The 19502-nt window shown below is 49.3% G+C and overlaps 1 protein-coding gene and 1 long non-coding RNA gene across 2 annotated transcripts; one reads left to right on the top strand and one right to left on the bottom strand.

Moving 5' to 3' along the window:
• Window positions 1–907: 907 nt before the first annotated feature.
• LOC134478461 (uncharacterized) lies at window positions 908–2371 on the bottom strand. Its single transcript, XR_010051079.1, has 2 exons — window positions 1899–2371; window positions 908–1479 (listed from the first exon to the last, which is right to left on the bottom strand). It is a non-coding gene; the product is annotated as an uncharacterized LOC134478461 (long non-coding RNA).
• Window positions 2372–2527: 156 nt separating this feature from the next.
• Window positions 2528–15391, top strand: LOC100720650 (serpin B9-like). The gene is made up of 7 exons (XM_003461060.5): window positions 2528–2737; window positions 5003–5179; window positions 8395–8532; window positions 8875–8992; window positions 9806–9948; window positions 12262–12417; window positions 13794–15391. The coding sequence occupies exons 2-7, from the start codon at window positions 5012–5014 to the stop codon at window positions 14196–14198; spliced, it is 1128 nt and encodes a 375-aa protein (XP_003461108.1). The 5' UTR covers window positions 2528–2737; window positions 5003–5011; the 3' UTR covers window positions 14199–15391.
• The last annotated feature ends 4111 nt before the right edge of the window (window positions 15392–19502 follow it).

Here is a 19502-nt window from a genome sequence, read left to right on the forward strand (position 1 = left end):
GTTGCCAAAGATTGTGTATTTTCTCAGGATTTTTATGAATAAAACCATAAGATGAGGTGGGTCTCAAGTTGGAGAAAACTGGGAACTCTTGAGGTAGATGGGCAAGAGGAGGGACAGAACTATGGTCAACCAATAAGTTTAATTGCTCAGGTAAAATTGACCAAATCAGCAAGCTAGTATTTTTAGGGATCAGTGACTCTTCCAGTAGGGGTTGGGTGGTGACTCCTGGCTTCTCAAGGTGATCCATACCTAATCCCTAAGGGTTATACTTAGGGTGTGTCGCATTTGTTTTGTCTTACCTTGAGGTCTGGCTCACAGCAAGAGGTGTGTGTCTCCTCCAAGCTCACAACACATCTGGTCCTCTGGGCCAGCCTAGCCCTGTCTGACTGCCTATAATATTTCTAACCAGTTCAGTTGCCTGTAACGTGTCCACCTATCTCTTCTCACTTGTCTCTGCTGGCATGTTACATAACCTGATACTTCAATCCTGGGAGGATTCTGAACTCCTCATAGAGATGGGAAAGCGAATTGTGACTCCCACAATTAAAATTCTCATTCACAGCTCAGCAGTAAATAAACCAGTTAAACAACTGTAAAGCAAGGGAAGGTAATTTACATAGGCCTTTCTTAGGGAAAGACCTTCAGAATGTCAGCAAGCACAGGAAACGTGCTGGGTGTCAGCTCAGAGAGATGAGCAGCTCAAAACCACAGGGAGACATCACATGACAGCCAGCAGAGGGACTGGAAAAGAAAGGCTACAGAGAGGGGGTGAAGATAGACTGTCACCTTTAAATTTACAAGAAAACTGACTATGGTAAAAGACACAATGCCAAGAATGGTGGCACCACGTGCTCTCTGAGAGGGGAAGTGTTTTGCACATTTTGATAGTGATCAAAAGCAATGTATCTTTCACTGTAATACATGTTTAATTTAAAGATTTGTCACAGTTTGGGCATGAACCTAATGTTACACAGTATTGTACAGTTGTCAAACGCTCAGATACATCGTCAAAAAGTTAAATATGCGGGGCTGGGGATTTAGCTCAGCGGCATTAGTGCCTGCCTTGCAAGCAGGCAGTCGTGAGTTGGATCCCTGGTACCAGTAAAAACGAAAAAGACAAAAAAAAAAGTTAAATATGGAGTTACTATATAGCCCAGAAATTCCATTTGAAGGTTTACACCCAAGATAAGTGGAAGGAAGCAAGTTGACCTACAGAATTATACACGGATAACTCACAGCAGCATTAGTCACAAAGGACCAAAGATGGAAACCCTTCAAATGTGGGCCATCCATAAAGAAACAAATCGTTGGTGGTAGTTTCTTGAAACAAAGTCTTCCCATGTGTTCTAGGCTGGCTTTGAACGCATCATGGAGCAGAGCCTGCCCTTGACCCGTGGTGATGCTCCTGCCTCAGCCTCCAGAGTGCTCACAGGTCCACTGCACCCAGCTTGTAAAATGTGCTGTGAATCTAAGGAATTTCTGAATGAAAATCAGGAGAGGAAAAGCCATAAATGACTTATGCTGACCCACACTGGTCAGAGGTGAGGGCAAGGGCAAAGGGACACCAGCCCAGTCCCGGGTGGTCCACATGGGAGTCTGCTGATTGGTTTCACCAGCTGCAAGGAGATGCAGCCCCATGGTCACCCTCCTTAGTGAGGGAAGGAGCAGGAAAGGTTTTTCTGTCCAGTGTCCCCACCCCCAGCCCCCATCCCCCGCTCCCCCCCTTTGTTGGTTTAGCTTGAAGCTGTCAGTTAATAGAAACTCTGTCTTTTCCTTTTCCTCTTCCTGCCAGTAACCTAACTCTGGAATTTCAGGATTCTTTTCTTATCTGTATTGTGCTGGGTATATTCTGTTTTAAGAAAGGTGTTTGTAGGGTCCTGGGATTTAGCTGTGCTTACCTGGCAAACACTAGGTCTTAAGTTCCATCCTTGGTACAAAAACAAAGGTGTATTTTGTTTTGTTTTGTTCTCCTAAGTGAGGAAAAAGTTAAGGATCTCTGGATGAGGGAGGGGATGTCATCCCAAAACAGGGCCTGCACCCAAAGGGTTCTGTTAGAAGACCCCAGCTGATCTCACCTAAAGTGAGGCCTCAGAGGATCCCAGGACTGACCAGATGTGGGTTCCTGGGCAAACCCTGGGAATTCATCCCCAGGGTGCCCTGGTGTGAAGCTGGGGGAGGGGGCGGTGTGAGCTTCCCAGGCTCCTTTGCCTCCTAGAATTTGGAAAGCCTGGCTTCCTGGGTGCCTTCCCTCCTCTGGCTTCTGTTGCTTCTTTGGTTTATGGTAGGGGCTGTAGTGGGGGTTTAACCCAGGCCCTGGCTACATCCCCAGCCGCCCCCCCCCCATATATATTTTTTTGTTTTGAGAGGAATTCTCCCTAAGTGGCTCCTGCTGGGCTGCCCAGCCTCCCCTAGGCTGGGATACCCATCCAGCCAGCTCCCAGGCCCTGGGATCTGCTTTCACTTTCCCTTTCATCGCGGCTGCATTCCTTTCAGAGCTGCGCAGTTGCAGCAAGCACACCACCAGCACCACCTCTGCACCGCGGTGGTCTCCGTGGCCCAAGGTGACTACGGGCGGGGACAGGAGGTCTAGACAAGTCGGGACAGCCCCCGCCCCTGCGACCGGAAAACTCCTGCACCTCCAGGGCCATAAAGCCCCTGTGTCCTCCTCCGCTAGGCAGAGCTGCCAGCGCTCCTGCAATCCTCGGGTGAAGTCCCCATTCCAGCGGAACAAAGCCAGGTGGGAAGGCGAGGCCGGGCTGGGCGGGGCAGGGGACAGACCTTACTCAGACCCTGGGGATGGAGCAGAGACCCGGGCAGCCGGCCCGCTGGTTCTGCAGCCACAGCTCCTGGACTGGAGGAGACACGCAGGGGGCCTCGCGTGGAACCGTCCCGGCCCCGCCCGCGCCTGCCCTGGCGCGGCGTCCCCTGCAGCAGCTCCGCCCGGTTCTCTTCTGTCTTGTGCAATCCTGGCCCCTGGGCACATGCAGTGCCCCTAAGTATCTTGGAATCCCTGCCACTCACCCCAAGAGACAAAAGCCTTCTCTCTCCTGACCCCGCGGCCTCTGAGGGACCCGGTCCTTGTCCCCCACCGCCTCCAGGTTGCATCCAGGTCACTGACTTGGGCTGCATCACATCAGTGAGGGTGGCTGTGGCTGGGAGGTAGGAGGGGAAGCCATCTCAGCTGCCCTGAGATGCTGGGGGAGACCAGGGCACAGGGACCTTCTTAGTGGAAAGAGTGTCCACGCGGCCCACAGCCCACTGTGAAGGGGACCGTGATGGGCAGAGGTGGCTGCAGAGCAGGGAAGGAGCACAGGTCAGCACCAATTAGAGGTGGGGTGTGGGGAGCTGTGTTTGATTTGCATGGTGGTGAGGACAGGCAGGTGACAGAAGGGACCACGGTAGAGGGACAGCAGGGACTCTGTAGAGAAGCCAGTGTGGAGTAGAGCAGTCGCGGTCTGCACTGGGTGGTGGCAAGAGCTGGAGGGCCCTGGGCAGAAGAGGGGTCTCCGGAAAGGCGGGGAGGGCAGATGAGAGGGGTCAGGGAGGTCCAGCAGGTGAGCTGGGACCAGGGAGGAGAGGACCCTACAGGTCCTTAGGGAAAGTGCGGTTGACTGGGGCAGAGAAAGCAAACAGGAGAACTGGGCGCAGGGTCCTCTCCCAGTCCAGGGTTTCGGCCACGTGACTTCCTGAGCAGGGCAGGATGGAGGTGGAACTCTGAACAGGATGCAGGCTGAGCAGGAGCCAGGCTGGCAGCCCACCCTAGGCTCCTCAGGCTGCAGGGCAGGAGACACAGCAGCCTGGCGCCCTCTGCTGGCCCTGGTCCCAGATCCCTCCCTGTAGAGAAGGCTCTGGCCTCACAGCAGCTGACACAGCTGCCTCTGGCAGCAGCTCCTGTGTATTCCCAGCCTGGTGTCCATCAGAAAATCACCCAGTGACTCTCAGACACAGACGTGAGAATACGAGAGGCCAGGCTAGAGATCGGCCCTGTTCATCGCTGCGGTCCTCCTCGTCCTCTGCATCCCTGCAGGACTCTGTCCTGCTCCTGGGAAGAGAGGAGCAGGTCCCTGTGGGGAAGGGTCAGTGTGGCCCAGCACACAGGCTGTCTGTCTGTCTGCCTGCTTGTGCATCTGGATGTTCTCTGGGTTTCCCTGAGGCTCGCAGGCTGCCTTGGTCTACAGCCACCATCACACTTAGCTAATTCCTCTAAAATCTGGGCCTATTTTTGGAAAGAGGGGCAGTAAATGGAGTTTTTTGAGTGCAGCTTTAAATACTTGGAAACTTTGTGATAAAAACCAAAAGCACAGTTTCCACGTGGCCAGGAGTCTGGACAGTGGACCCCTGGGTGAGTCGCTCATGTGGCCCTTTTGATATAGGGGAATGAAACTCCCGACCTACTATATGTCTGGAACGAATTCATGTTCTCCAAAATAGAAGAATGAATTTTAGGAATAGTAGCAGATAAGAGCGGAAATATTTATTGAGAGAAAGAAAGCCTCTGTCTCCGAGAGACACAGAAGGAGCCCTGAGTGGGTTGCCAACGATTCCCTGTTTTCTCAGGATGTTTATAGAGTAAAACCATGAGGTGAGGAGGGGCAAAGGTGGAGAAAACTGGAGACTCAGGGGGCAGACGGGCATGAGCTGTGGTCACGAATAAGTTTGATTTTCCAGGTAAAATTGACCGAATGAGGGACAAATGGGGGAGCAGGCAGGCAGCAAGCCAGGGTTCTTCACACAGCAGTGACCCTTCCTATAGGGCTGGGTCGGCAGCTCCTCGCTGCTCAGGGTGATCCATACTTAGTCCCGAAGGATTATTTTTAAGGCTGTGGTTGCATTTGTTTTGGCCTCTATTTTGAGATCTGGCCCACAGCAAGAGATGTGTGTTTCCTCCAAGGTCCCCAGACAGCTGATACTCTGTGCCGGCTTCTTTGAGGGCCCAGCCCTGTGTGACTGCCTGTAATATTTCTAACTTAGCTGCCTGTAACACCTTTGTCCCTCCCTCCAGAGCTGAAGCATGGATGCGCTGTCCAAAGCCAATGGTGCCTTTGCAATCCAACTCCTAAAGCTCCTGGGCCAGGACAACCCTGAGCACAATGTGTTCTGCTCTCCTGTGAGCATCTCCTCGGCCCTGGCCATGGTCCTGCTGGGAGCCAAGGGCAGCACAGCGGCCCAGATGGTCCAGGTAGGCTGGCCTCTCCTGTCTCCTTCCGGGATGGGGCTCCTTCTTGTTTGTCTCTGTGGTCTTTTGTGGTGGTGGCAGGACAGGGAGAGTTTCACCAAGTACCACCTCAAGAAAGACTCAAGATTTTGCCTGGCACTGAGTTTAGAAAATAAGTGGAGGCCAGGGTGGCTCTGTGCAACGGCTTGCCTGGGGTTTGATCCCCAGCTCCACAGAGGGGTAAAGGAGGGCCTGCTGGAGTGATCTAAATCAGAAGGTGCGGAGATCTGTCTCTCCTGTGCAGCACCAGCCTTTAGAGCTGTGATCGATCACTCATCGGTGCCTTGCGGTGGCAGTGACAAACAGAACATGACAAGGCCAGGCCAGACACAAGGCCTTGATCCCTGCAGGGACTCTGGAAGCTCCAGTGAGACATATTCAGGTCACATCAGAAATGCCACAAAACCTGTCCCTATCCCGAGGAGTTCACAGGGTGGTCAATGGCCAGCACCTGAGTAGAAACCCCCAAGGCCAGGCATTGGCACCCCGTGCCCCTCCACAGGGCATGCTGTGTGCTGTCACTGGTCTCAGTGTGAGCGGCATTGCCTTGAGTACCGTGGACTGCAGCCTCCATAGAGTGGACAGCGAAGTCTTAAATAAAAGAGATGAGTGGTGTGATTTTAGGGCTCCAAAGGGGTCAAAGCCCTTTGGCAGAATTCAAGACTCAGGGGCTGAAACAGAGAATGCTGAGCATCCATATTTATTTGGTTTTCAAACCAAGGAGTGGTTCAGAATTAAAAGTTTTGGAAACCGAGCAGGACCTGGGGATTCAGCTCAAGGGCTACTCCAAGTAATGAGTTATGCCAATTTGGGAGAACTATCTTATGTGAATTTGGGAGCCCTTGACCACTGGAGTGAGAGGGATTGGAGTTTCCAGTTAATTGGGGTGGGAGCCAGGCGTGCTCAGCTGTGGCCGTAGAGGTCACTTACTATGGATCTGCTGCCACCTCCAGATAAGGGGCATAGGCCTGGGACAGACTCACAGGGAATCACAGAGAGACAATCGGTTCATTTAGAAGCTGCTCTGGCCTCTACCTAGTGGTCTCCAACACTTGAGGACCCTTTCAGTGGTGACAGCTCTTGGTCCCCTGTCCCTGACTCACTATGGGAGGCTGAGGCCCAGAGGGGAAGTCCCTTCTGTGGATCTGCTGGTCCTGCAGGCTCTGAGCTCCCTGAGGACCCTGTTGGGGCCTCTGCCTGTTGCCTGGCAGCTGTGTGAGCCAGGTGGGCTCCCTCTGCCCAGCTCAGTGCACCTAGGCACTGAGTAGCTGAGCACAGCCTGGGGATTATTTGTGTGGCTGTGTGGTCAAAGGCTTGCATGATGCCAGCAGAAGGAAGCCAAATTTCCTATGGGCGCGTTCTGCCTAGACAAACCTCTGAGGACTGAAAGAATTTTCCTGCAGTCCTGCGAACTTGATTTGGTTTGAGATTTGCTGCTTTGATTGTGAGCTGTGACCTTACTTCTGCAAATGTTCTCCAATTCTTGCCAGCATCTGGCAGAACCATTCCCACAAAGCAAGTGCTGGTCAGGAGCGACCTGCTCACATTAACAGCCAGGCCGCATCCTATGTGAAATCCGTCTAAGTTTCCTTTTATTCAATTTTTGACATTTTCTTTTCTGTAATCTGTACGTGTTATAACATGAATTTTTCTAGCTGTTATCTTTTCCTGTATAGACCAGTGTCATGAGGAATAAAATTATTGACTACTAGGAAAGTTTCTTTTAAAGATCAACTAATTCTTTCCAGAAATAATTCTCTGTAAGTTTTCTTGTTTCTTCATTGTGATGGGTAAAGTCCCAACCTCTTTTCCCAAGGTTTAAAAAAAATTTAAATACATTTTACCTAATATGTAAAATTGTAAGAACTGCATGTGTTTGTGGAATAATGTTTTTATGCCTGTTTACTGTGTAATGTTGGAATTAGGGTAAGTATACTTGTGAACTTAGAAGCATTACTTGTGTAGAATACAACAGCACTGTGAACTACACACTGCAAATATTTACTTAGAAAAGAGGGTTTTTTCTATAACTTCTCAAAAATGAATATAAGGCCTTCACAATGAGCCAGCCTCATTAAAAAAATTGTTTATTCCAGCCCTCTAACAGTTGTTTGAGAGTCTTCCTAAGTTACCTGGTGGCCAGGCTGGACTTGGACTTTAGATCTTCCTGCCTCACCTTTCAGAGTGCTGAGATCAGAGGTGCCCGCCACCCTTCCAAGGCATAAAAAGTGTGTTTTCAGTAATTACACAGGAGTGACGTTTCCATGTTATTGGTATTTCATTTGTAGTTTTAATAGCATATGTTAATGTAAGAGCCTCAGGCCTGTATAATTTCTTTTTCCTGTACTTCGGGTAGAACCCAAAGCCCTCACCCTGAGTAACATCCTCAGCCCTTTTTATTTTGAGATCATCTTGCCCAGTCCCTGAGTTTCCCACACTGAGTGGAACTTGCATTCCTCCTGCCTCAGCCTCCCAGATTGCTGGGATGATACACGTGCACTACACCATGCTGAACTGTAAGCTCTGTTTGTATTTTGCAATCATTTGAGAATTTTCTTATCACCTACTACAGATTTTTAAAATTTTGAAGCGATCCTTAAAATATATGTAATAAAATCTCTCTAGCATACAGTTTTAAGAACTCTGTTTCAGTCCTGTTAATCACATTGCTTCTTTTATACCCTTGTTTCCTTTTAAGACCCCTTTGGGGTTCTATTCCTGCACATTTTCCTTACCTGTTTAGTGTTTTAATCAAATCTCTTTTTCTTGACACAAATTTTGCAGGTAGTTTTTATTCTGTTTCTGATGTATTCCAGCCAGCAAGGAATGCAGGGCTTTACATCAGCTGAGCCTCTCTGGCCCTTCCATCCTCCCCTGGAATCCAGAGGGGGCAGAAGAGTCCCACATTTGACTGCCCTTTGTCCTGTCCCTCTCTGATCTCTGCTCCAGGCCCCCAGCAGCAGCTCTGTAGGGTGCACTAATCGCAAAGTATACCCAGCACTCCGGAGGCTGAGGCACCAGGACCTTCCTGGATTTGAGTCCATATCAAGATTGTGACTCCAAAAAGATAGAAAGAAAGTAGGTTCTTTAGAAGGCTCATTTTATGGGACAGCATTTTTTGGTAACATCTTTGTGAGACCATAAGAACCGTCTCACAGTGTCCATTGCTTCCTTCCCAGGCGCTGGGGCTGAGCTCAGTGGAGGACCATCATGGAGGCTTCCAGTCGCTTCTCGCCCAGGTGCACAAGCCTGGTGCTCCGTACTCCCTCAGCATCGCCAACAGGCTCTTTGGAGAAGAGAGCTGTGAATTCCTGCCCGTGAGTTGAGGAAGAAACTGGTGGCCCAGAACCCAGCAGAAGGACCCTAGAGAGCTTGGGGACCAGACAGGCAACCTCCTGTCTTCAGATGACGATGCCTCCTGAAGGGTTCCCTTTGAGATGCTCTTGTTTGACTGGACCAGGAGCTCCTCTATTCACGTCTGCTTACCCCAGACTCAGCACACCCCCACCTAGAAACTGGTATCCCACATCCTAGAACCTCCCAGTGACCTCTCCTCAGCCCTTGTCAAGTTTCAAAGAACCAGGGAACACTTAGCAGGCTTGGCAGCCCCCAGCCTTTCCTGCAGCTCCCTGGCTCACCCGCCCTGTCTCTGTCCCCAGTCCTTTCAGGAGTCCTGTCTGCACTTCTACCAGGCCGAGCTGGAGCCGCTGTCCTTCGCCAAAGCCCCAGAGAGGTCCAGGAAACACATCAATGCCTGGGTGTCCAAGAAGACTGAAGGTCAGCATGAGGGGTCGGTTCTGTAGCTCTCCTCTCCCTGCCTCTACTCCCCATCCCCTCCTCCTTGTTTGGGGGTGAACTATCTGCACATTTGCACCTGCTAAGAGCCTTCCTATTTCTACTACCAAAGGAGACGGTAGCAAAGCCAGGCCGTTTTCCCTTAAGGCTCAGCACTTATTCCCCATGTCCTCCTGGAATCTTTCCCACTCTTGCCCTCTGGAAGCAATGATAAGCAAGGATGCTGTCAGCTCAGGAAAAGGCAGCCCTGGAGGTCCAGAGGCAGAGGAGCTAGTCTGTTTGCTCACATTGCGTTCTTGGGGATGCCTGCTGCTAGGTCTCCAGGCTTCCCTTCCTCTAGCTCCCAGGACTTCCCGTGCCCATCAGCCTCCTGCCTGCTTTGCACCCCTTTCAGCCTGCCTCTGTTACCCTGCCTCAGCGCTTCCCAAGGTGAGCTCTGGGTATCAGCCCGGCGCCTTAGACCACATGCTCCATGGGACCCCCAAGGGGACTGCAGTGCCTGCCCTGTGCATCTCTTATGTCCTGTCTGGCCTGGTCTCCAGCCTGTCCCTTCTTAACTGAGCTCTCTTCGGGTGACTCAGCAGCCTCGCAACTCTCTGCACCAGGCGGATGCTCCCCAAGTGTCCCCACACATGGACACTATGCTTAGGGGCTGCTTTCCACTGTTCAATCTGTAAGGACCTTAACTCAGCGACTCTGAAAATGTCCTGTTTAAATCTTCAGAATGTTGTCCTACAGTTTGTTCATCTCATGTTTAAAAGGAGCCGCTGAATGTATCTCTGCTCTTCTCCAAAGGCAAAATTCCAGAGGTGTTGGCAAAGAACTCCATTGATGAGGAGAGCAGGCTGGTTCTCATTAACGCTGTGTACTTTAAAGGAAAATGGGATGAACCGTTTGACAAGTCCTGCACGAGGAAAATGCCTTTCAAAATCAACCAGGTACGGAGAAGCTTTAAACTAATCATGTAATAAAGAAACAGTTTACAAAAGTTTAACTCTGTAAGGGCATAAGTGGTTAAAAATTCTTAAAAACAAAATATTTCAGAATTGATTTTGAACTTGTAGAAAAAATGATTGGAGTAAGAATATTTGCTGCTGATAATTTTTGCACAAGCCACTGTCCTCCTGTCTGATAATTTCTTCTGCATCCATGACTGCAACCTCAGTGGGAAGATTTTCCTCTAAGTGCAAGTAGCCTAACTAGAAGCAATAAAACAAGTGTGTTAAGAGATATTTACATATGTATGGGCCACTGGGTGGGGCCAAGCAATTTTAAAATTAAAATGAGTAATCATTTGCATCGTTGTTAGTGAATTTAAAAGTTACTAATTCAATATTTGTAAATTCCTAATATTAAAACCAAGTGGTAAAGACCATGGTCCAGACATTTTTAACTTCTTTTTAAAAACTTTTTTATTTTATTTTTTGTATTTTTGAGACAGGATCTCACTTTATAGTTCAGGCTGGCCTTGAACTCACTTTGCAGCCCAGGCTGATCTCAAACTCACAATGATCCTCCTGCCTCAGCCTCCTGAGTGCTAGGATTACAGGAGTGCACACCCAATTTGACATTTTTAACTTCACTTGATCTTAGCCACAAGTTGGAGAAGTGATTGAGATTTTGAACTTCAATAAAGTAGATTTAAAATAATTTGCCAAATCATATAACTCCTTAAAAAACAGAAAATGAATTATAAATAAATAAAACATTTAAAATGATTATACGTGTTCAATATACTCTATTTTACTTTTTAAAATTTTTTTCACATTTAAAAAGTAGTCCTAGGCCTGGCAATTTAGCTCAGCGGCAACAGCCTTCCTGGCAAGTGCAAGTGCAATCCTGGTACCAAAAAAATAAAAAAAGAGAGAGAGGGAATAGGGTGTGGTTCTTTATCTGGCTCTCGCACTTAAATACAAGATGAAAATTAAAAATTATCCTCATACAACAGCCAAAAAATATAATTGTATAATTATGAAAGATCTAAACTGAAGACCATAGTAAAGACACCCTTGTGTTTGCAAGTGTGATTCTGAGATAAATACTACTTCTCTGCAGCTCTGATGTGAGTTTTGTAGGTTTAAAAACACACATGCACACACACGTCATTTGTGGGAGTTTATAGGTTGTGTCTCATGCGTGTTTTGAAAGCGTTCTTAAGAGCAAGCCAATCCTAAAACCTGAGCCAGCCAATCCTAAAAACTGAAGTCTTCACAACAGTCTGCAAGGCAGACAAATAAATCGGAAATAACCGAGAGCCAGCAAGATGCCTACACAAATTCGAGGCAGCAGACAGGAGCACCTCAGGGGCAGCCTGCCTTAGAACTGATCTTGTCCTGAGGATTAGAGACAGTGGACTTTAACACTGTCAAGTGCACACAGTGACCTGGTGTTGTCTCCCCGAACCACGCAGTTATGCAGTCATCACCGATAATTTTGGTGCTCAATTAGATGAGGAAGGAAATATTATTCAAAACATTGCAATATGGTCTCAACCAACTCACATGATTTATTTTTGACACAAATACGTAACCTCAATGTGAGATGTCTAACTGAAGCGAGAACCTTCAAAAAGCCCAACACAGTATCTGTTTTAAGGTTTAGACTGCACCCAGAGCTCCCCATCTGGGGAATGCCTGCCCCAAGGGTCACTGTGCCCTCCACAGAGCCTCGGGCTGCTGCATGCCTGTGGATCAGTGCATGGATATTTTAGATTTTCCCCTGCTCTTTCTTTTGTGTAATCCACATGGGACAGTTGCTGAAAACCTGCCATTCTGATAGGGACAAATGGCACCTCCTTAGTTTTTAGGATAAGTTTCGATCCCTAATATTCATCCTGGGACGAAAAAGAAACATCAGTCTCGCTTGGTACAGGGACTGAAGCATCCTTCTTTGCCTCCCTGTCTTTAGAGCCCTAGCCCCACCCCACCCTCTATTTTAAAATAATAGATATTTCATAGGATGATTCATTTTTTTCGAGGGATTATGGAGCATCTCAGAGCTGAGCAATGGCATGTGGAAAATTTATAGCAGCCCATTCTGTTTTGCTGGGTGGAACACTCCCCAGGCTGCTCCTGCCTCTGCATTCTCCATGGCTTTCCACGCCATGAGAGGTGCTCGGTGAGGCTTCGATGGGTGACCCAGGCACAGACACCTTTCCCACGGTGGTCATTGGGCTGCTCACACAGCTGGGTCAGGCAGGTGTCTTACTCCTGGAGGAGCCACTGACCATGAGCCCCTCTGCTCGCCTCCAGAAGGAGCAACGGCCGGTACAGATGATGTTCCAGGAAGGCGAGTTTCCTTGGGCCCACGTGAGTGAGGTACAGGCCCAGGTACTGGAGCTGCCCTACGAGGGCCAGGAGCTCAGCATGGTCATCGTGCTCCCCGACGAAGGCGTGGACCTCAGCACGGTGAGACAGGGGTCTGAGCCTGTGTGTCTGCTGTCCTGCCCAAAGCCTCTGGTGACATACCTGTGTCCTTTCCACCAGGGCACATGGGCACACAGTCCTGCCCTGGCCGTCCCTCTGTCCCCTCCCTTCCTGGGATGCTTTTCTCCCAAAGTCACTCAGAGTCCTGCCTTGTGTGTGCAGCGCTGAGCACCCCTGGGATGAGCAGCTGCCTGGAATGCTAAGCTCAGCACCACTGATGAGCTGGGGACAGAGCTCAGGACAGGAGGACACCTCATTTGTCAGGAGGAAATGACCGAAAATAGAGAGCTGCCTCAGACAGGGCAGGGGCCTGGAAAGCTTGACGCCCATGGGCCTTTCTCCCTGGCTCTCTTTATGGTGTTTTGGGACCCTCAACCCCAAGACCTTGTCACAATTTGCTTGGCTCCTTGGGCTTCCCCGGGATTAGATGGGCACCACTGCCTATGTGGACATTCGTCCTTGCTGGCTTCGTGTGACTTTTTTCTGCCATTTGTCCCTCCAAGGCCTTGTCTCCGGCAGCAGCAGGTGATTGGTTGGGAGGGGCGTTCCACAAGTCAGTTTAGTGTTGGCTGCCTTGTGTGGGTTAGCAGTGTTACCCCAGTGACCCTGCAGGGAAGAAAACACCTGAGCACTTGTACAGGTGTGGGTGCTACTGTGAGCCCTGGGGGGAGCTGTCCCTGCAGTGGTCCCGGCCACTCCTGGGCCCTGTGTGGTTGGCAAGGACACAATCCCAGCTCAGTGTGCCCGGTCTCTGGGCTCTGCCATCTGCCTTCCCTCTGGTGTAAGTCCCCCTGCCGCTCATGCTCTTCTTGTCTTTCTCTGTCCTATTTCTCTTTTTCTCTCATTCCCTGTCCTTGTGGTTCTTTCCCGGGACTCCTTCCTGCAGGCCCCTGAACCTGTCCAGCCAGGCTTAGCTAGAATCCTCATGAGGCCCCCACACTGTGCTTTCCCTGCAGACAGACCCAGTCCCCTGCAGCCTCAGGTCCCTGCCCTGGGTGGCTCAGGACCACAGCCCTGTGTCCCTTGCTTACCAGCAGTGGTTTGTCCCCTTCAAAATTAAGCCTTGTGCACAAAATCAAAGACTCAGACAGCCCAGGTCCCTCTGAGGTGCAGCCTCTGGCACAAACGCAAGTTGGAGATGGCAGTGAGGAGGCGCGGCCCACCCCTACCTAAGGAAGCCAGACCTGGTGGCATCACAGCAGCCCCTGCATGACAAGCCCAAGACCACACAAACTAACTGGCAGCTGCAGGGCGAGTGCATGGCAGTCAGCACCATCTGCCTGCCAGAGGAGGTCAGGTGCCCCTGGAGGGACAGCTGTGGGTGCCACTGAATGCTGAAGTCTAATCCTGTGTTGCAGGTGGAAAAGAGCCTCACTTTTGAGAAACTGCAAACCTGGACCAGTCCTGAGCAGATGGAGAGGACGGAAGTGGAAGTTTCCCTGCCGAGGTTCAAGCTGCAGGAGGACTATGACATGGGCGCTGTGCTGCAGGATCTGGGCATGGTGGACGCCTTTCAACCAGGCAAGGCTGACCTGTCCGGGATGGTGGTGGACAGTGAGCTGTGTCTGTCCAAGGTCGTGCACAGGAGTGTGGTGGAGGTCAACGAGGAGGGCACAGAGGCCGCGGCAGCCACAGCTATGATGATTGAATTCTGTTGTGCAATGGAATTGCCCGTGTTCTGTGCTGACCACCCCTTCCTGTTCTTCATCAGACACAACGCGACCCACAGCCTGCTGTTCTGTGGCAGGTTCGCGTCTCCATGAGGGGTGCACCCCTGTGCCTCAAATCCCATCCCCAACTCCTAGAAGCTGGCTCATTAGAAAATGCAAGTGGGGCTGACTGGCTCCCGTCTGAAGCGTGGGTCAGCACTGTCACACAGCGCACAGCTCAGCTGTCCCTGCACTGACCACTCACTTGTGCCTCTTCACCAAGATCTTGGGACAGCAGAGCTTGGTGCAGAACCCAGGATACAGAGCAGACCCCATAGCCAGCCTGCAGGTTTCCTAGACAGTGGCAGCGTCTCTGGCACTGGTCACACGTGCTGCTGACTGCAGTCACGGGTGCTTCCTCGTGCCTCCAGTCCTGTCGCACACTTGCCTTAAGCTGACTTTCTAAGTGGTAATCCATGCTGTAGATGGTAGGGTTCCTGTGCCAGTTGTCCTGGTGCTTGATCTTTATTTAAGGAAGCACACATTTTAATTTTATTTTATTTGACATGTACCATTCACCAAGCTGTGTGCAAAACCAAAACCACTCTGCATTGGGCCCAGGCACACAGCCTGGTTTCCTCAGCAGCTGCCCTTTATCTCTGTGCCCAACTTATGTCGCTTTTGTGGCACTCAGGTGGCAGTATTTGAGATCTCAGTCCTGTAGGGATGACACCTTTATTCATGGGATTTTATTTCTCCATCTTCAACGCTAACAGTTAAATTCCAAGCAGCACATAAAATTCATTTCAGACGTCATCTTCTTCAAGGAAGTTTCCCTTTTCCCCAGAACCTGGTGGACGTCTTTGAACTCACAGTGCAGGTCTTTGTGGCAGTCGCTTTATTTATTAACCCTCTGTACTCTGAGGTCGTCCTCACCCAGCCTTGCAGTTCCAGGGACTGAGATTCCATCTCTTCTATCTCTGTGTCACTGAGACTAAAATAATAAGTCATGGTGATATATAAGCTCTAACTTTTTAATGGTCAGATATCACCAACTTTTTAGGGTTTCATTGTTTGTGACAGTTACATAATAAAGTTAACCATCTTAAACAGTGCGTTCAGTGTGTTATGTGACCACCACCTTTTCCACTTCCAAGAAGCTTTCATTGCCCCAAAAGAAAACCGTCTCCACTAAGCCATGCCTTCTCATCTGTTCCTCCCCGAAGCCCTAGAGATCACCAATCTGCTTTCTGTCTCTGAAATTACGTACTCTGAACATGTCATAATAAATGGAATCATATACATGGCCTGTTGTGTGTGACTTCTTCTTTTAATATAGTATTTTCTAGACATCAGTGTAGCATGTATCTGTTCTTTGTCCCTTTATGGCAGTATAATCGTCCATTGCAGAAATGTACTACGATGTTTTGACTCATCCATCTGATTTTTTCGCTTGCTCAGTGACATGTAAACACTGGTGCTGTTTATCTGCATGCCCACGTGTTTGTTTGGGTGCCTGTTCATTCTTTCGCATAGGTGCTCAAGTACAAAGGAAAGGAATTACTGGGTCCTTTGGTAATTAACATAGCCTTGCAGGGAAATGCCAAACTGTTTCCCACAGTGGCTGACCATGTACCATTCCCACCAGGAAGGTATGAGACTCCGATTTCCTGTGGATTTCGGTCCCGTTTTAAATGCTGACCATCCGGATGGGGAGTGGGGCAGTGGAAGCCCGTGGTGGTCTTGATTTGCAGATCTGCGATGGCTGCTGGTACTGAGCATCTTTCCATGTGCTCATTGGCCTTTGTAGTCTTTGTTTGGAAAAATGTGTGTGCAAGCCCTTTGCCCATTTTTAATTGATTCTTTTTGTTGTTGTTAAAAAAGTTCATTCTTTATTCTGGTAATAGACCCCCCATCAGATACCTGAATTGCAAATATTTTCTCTCGTGTTTAAGTTTAATAATGTATGAAGCTTTCAATTTCAAAAAGTCCATGATATCTAACTCTGCTGCAGTTGCTCATGCTATTGAAATCACATTTAGTAATCCCATTGCCAAATTCAGGAGCATGAAGACTTATTCCTGTGTTTTCTTCTAAGATTTCTATGTTTAGCTTTTCTATCTAGTTGTTGATCCATTTTGAATTAGTTTCTGCATATCAGGTACAGATCTGATTTAGTTCTTTTAGATAGGACTAGCCTCTTGTCCCAGTACCTGTAACTGCTTTTGTTTATTTTTGTTTTGTTTTGTTTTGTTTCGTACCAGGAATGGAACTCAAGACCTTGTACTTGTCAGGCATGTACAAGGTCTTGAGTTCTGATACTGACCTGTATCTAGGGCCCTTGTAACTTTTTTAATTGGAAAAAAAGCATGGATAATAGTTAAAAACAATGCTTAAATAGGTGCTATAAAGTACTCTAATGTACAAAGTAGAAAATTATTCAATTTGAGTATATCAGGTCCATTACTCAAAGAGCATTACAACCAGACAAAGAAAACATTATCAAAAGTCACAAGAAAGTAATACTAATATATACAAAGAACTTTGTAACTCAGGCAGAAGAGTCAGTCAATGAATAATCAGATATACCAAGTTCCAGGAGACAGTGCTGGATACCTAGATTGGCATCAGATAGGAAGTTGGATGCTACCCCAGCCACCAGGAAGCAGGGCAAGAGGTCCCTTCTGAGACCAGGAACAGGATCAGGATGTCTTCTGGCAGTGTCCCCATGTCTGTGTCCTGGGCTCAGAAGCTCCCCTGTTGGGGTCTGCTGGTCCATGAAAGTGTGGGGACTCAGGTGCTCACTGCAAGGTCCTTTGTGATGGCAAAGAAATGGACCTGCTTCTCCATGTCAAATTCAGTGGGTAAGGAAGAAGCATCTGCAATTAGGAAAATGCTCGTATTTTCCTGCTTCCCTTGCACTAGGCTCCCCTGCAAATGTCCCTTTTGAAAGTCAGCACGCTGATGTCCAAGGTTCCCGTGCAGGAGCCTTTGAGGGATGAATTCGAACCACAGTGCGGACAAATGAGGAATCAAGTCATGTATCAAGCAGCCATGCTTCAAGAGCAGGGACTCCTACAGTAGAGGGTTGAGATGGTGACTTCCATACTTATTTGGAATATCAACTCCTGATGTTTAGGGTTAGGGCATGGTTGCATATTTGGTTTGGTTTTTGCCTTGAGGTCGGGCCTCAGCAGAGCTATCTGTCTTCTCCGACTTTTCAAGGTACCAAGGTACCAAGTCTCCTTCTGTAGTGATTATGCCAGGGTTTAGTAAGGAAAAGCAAAGTGCCTGGAGCAGGGATGCAGTCGGGGGTCCTCACTGCCGAGGGCTCGCACAGGTTCCTACGGTGTGACTGTACAGCAGGCGAGTGTAAGGTTGTGTGTATGAATCAGAGGCACACGTTCTGCTGCTGTTTCCGTCACTCTTGCTGGATTTGCAGTGCACTTATTCCTTTCTGTTTTGTCTCACCCTTTTTGCATCACCCAGACACTCTGAGGCAGGGTGCAGTGGGAATCCTTGCAGCGCTGTTTGTGTTAAGGTAGATGCTGATACTGTCCAGTATTAGTGACCGTGTGAGGAAATGGGGGCCTTACTCACTTTCCGCAGGAGGACAGCCTGGAAGGAATCAAACAGTTTTAAGCCAACCTTCTCCTTCAACATGCATTTCTATTCCTGGTGTCTGGTCTACAGAAGTCTTTGCCTGCATACTTAGAATGTTCCAGGGTTTTCTTTGCAGCATGTAAAAATGCAGGCCCTGGCACAGGCCCAGGCCCTGGAAGGAATTCATGCTGGTTTCACAAAGCGAGTTGCTTCTCACCAGGGTAATCAGGAAAGGGCAAGGCTGGCTTGCTTTGGTCTCCTGACTTCGTGTTTTGCCGTGTGACCTTTCTCAGACATCCCCCCCATTAGGTCACACACTGTGCTGTGCATAGCTGGAAGACCTCAGGAGCGCTGGCAGATGCCAGTGCCGTGCTCGTGGACTTTAGAAAATGCAAAAGAAATAAATCTCCTTTCTTTATATACTGCCCTGCCTCTGGTATTTTGTAATCTCATCAGAAAACACAAATACACACAATCCATCCGATAGGAACATCATAGTTTGTGCTCCTTTATCACCAGCTGGGGCACCAGCTTCACTGTGGCAGGGTCCAGTTTACACCATCAACTCTGCATTCTGTGGCCCACCCAGAGCCTGGTCCTCCTGACAGATGACCAATGAGGTTAAACCGAAAGACAGACAATCCTTGTGGTTCCTCAGGTCAGTTCACATCATGTCCCCTGTTACTCCACCATTAAGTGCACGCTGTGCGTTTGATGTGGGCTGTATTTTACCATCATCACGCATTCAGTTCCTGTGAAAGCACCCAGCCTGTCTTTTGTCTTTGGTTCACCACCTCCACAATTCTCTCCATCCTACAGGTGACCTGGACAGAGCCCCTTCCTCAGTTCTAACACTGAACAATCCAAAGTCACCCAGGACCCTCTCACCCACCTCATCCAGCCTCTGACAGTAGGAACGGGCATCTCAGCCCCGAGGGACCCCAGGTGTCTCACTCCTGTCCCCAGATGACTGGAATCCGAGGTAACCCCATGGCCTCAGGGTCCCCATGGCCTGCAGTCTGGAGTGAAGGAACTGGGAAATCTCAGGCAAGGCCTGACTGGGAATTGAGAGGCCACAGGTCAGGGAGAAACTCTCCCGAGCCACAGTAGCTAGGCTGCTCTGAGCCTCTGCCTGCCCTGGGCCTCAGCCTGGCCTGTAAATGTGCGCTCTCTCACACAGGGACCCCCCAGCCCCTCATTCCACACTGAAAGACCAGAGTACTAATGTGGTGTCCAGAGCTGCAGGCTGTGTCCCCAGGACAACCTTGATCCATCTTCAAACCACCACTTGGGAAGACCGAAGGTTTCCAGGCAAACTCACAGTTGGTTCCAGCCCACACTGCTCACACAGCCCTCATATCTCTTCTGTAGAACGTTTTCTAGAAAAAACTTACATGGGAAATAGTCCTTGTGACCCTTGAGATATGTAAAGTATGCAGTTCTTATGGCCCGGGGATGTTGTTCTGAAGCACCGAAAAGTCATTCCTTTGGAAGGGGATCATCAGGAATAAGGAGGCCTCTGTGTCCCAGTCTCTGGAGGGATCGACCCTTCTAAAAGGGCTGCTCACACACCTAGGTCTCCCTGAGTCCCAGCTCCCCCTGGTCTCTTTCTACCTTTAAAACGCCCAGTCTTTCCTGTAGAGTGCGGTTCCTGCTGCTCACCCCTCACTCCTGCAGTGCTGTATCCTTGATTAAAACCTCTCTTTACCTCCTGAACCAGCCTCGGTTTCTCTTTGACAAAGATCAGCCCAAGAGTCAGTTGATGATGAGGTAAAGCCGAAACTGAGTGAGGCCCTGGAGTGAATCAGATAACTG

Source organism: Cavia porcellus, unplaced genomic scaffold (genome assembly GCF_034190915.1).
Source record: "Cavia porcellus strain 051 isolate PalLab524CR breed Dunkin Hartley unplaced genomic scaffold, mCavPor4.1 scaffold_13, whole genome shotgun sequence".
Taxonomy (NCBI): domain Eukaryota; kingdom Metazoa; phylum Chordata; class Mammalia; order Rodentia; family Caviidae; genus Cavia; species Cavia porcellus.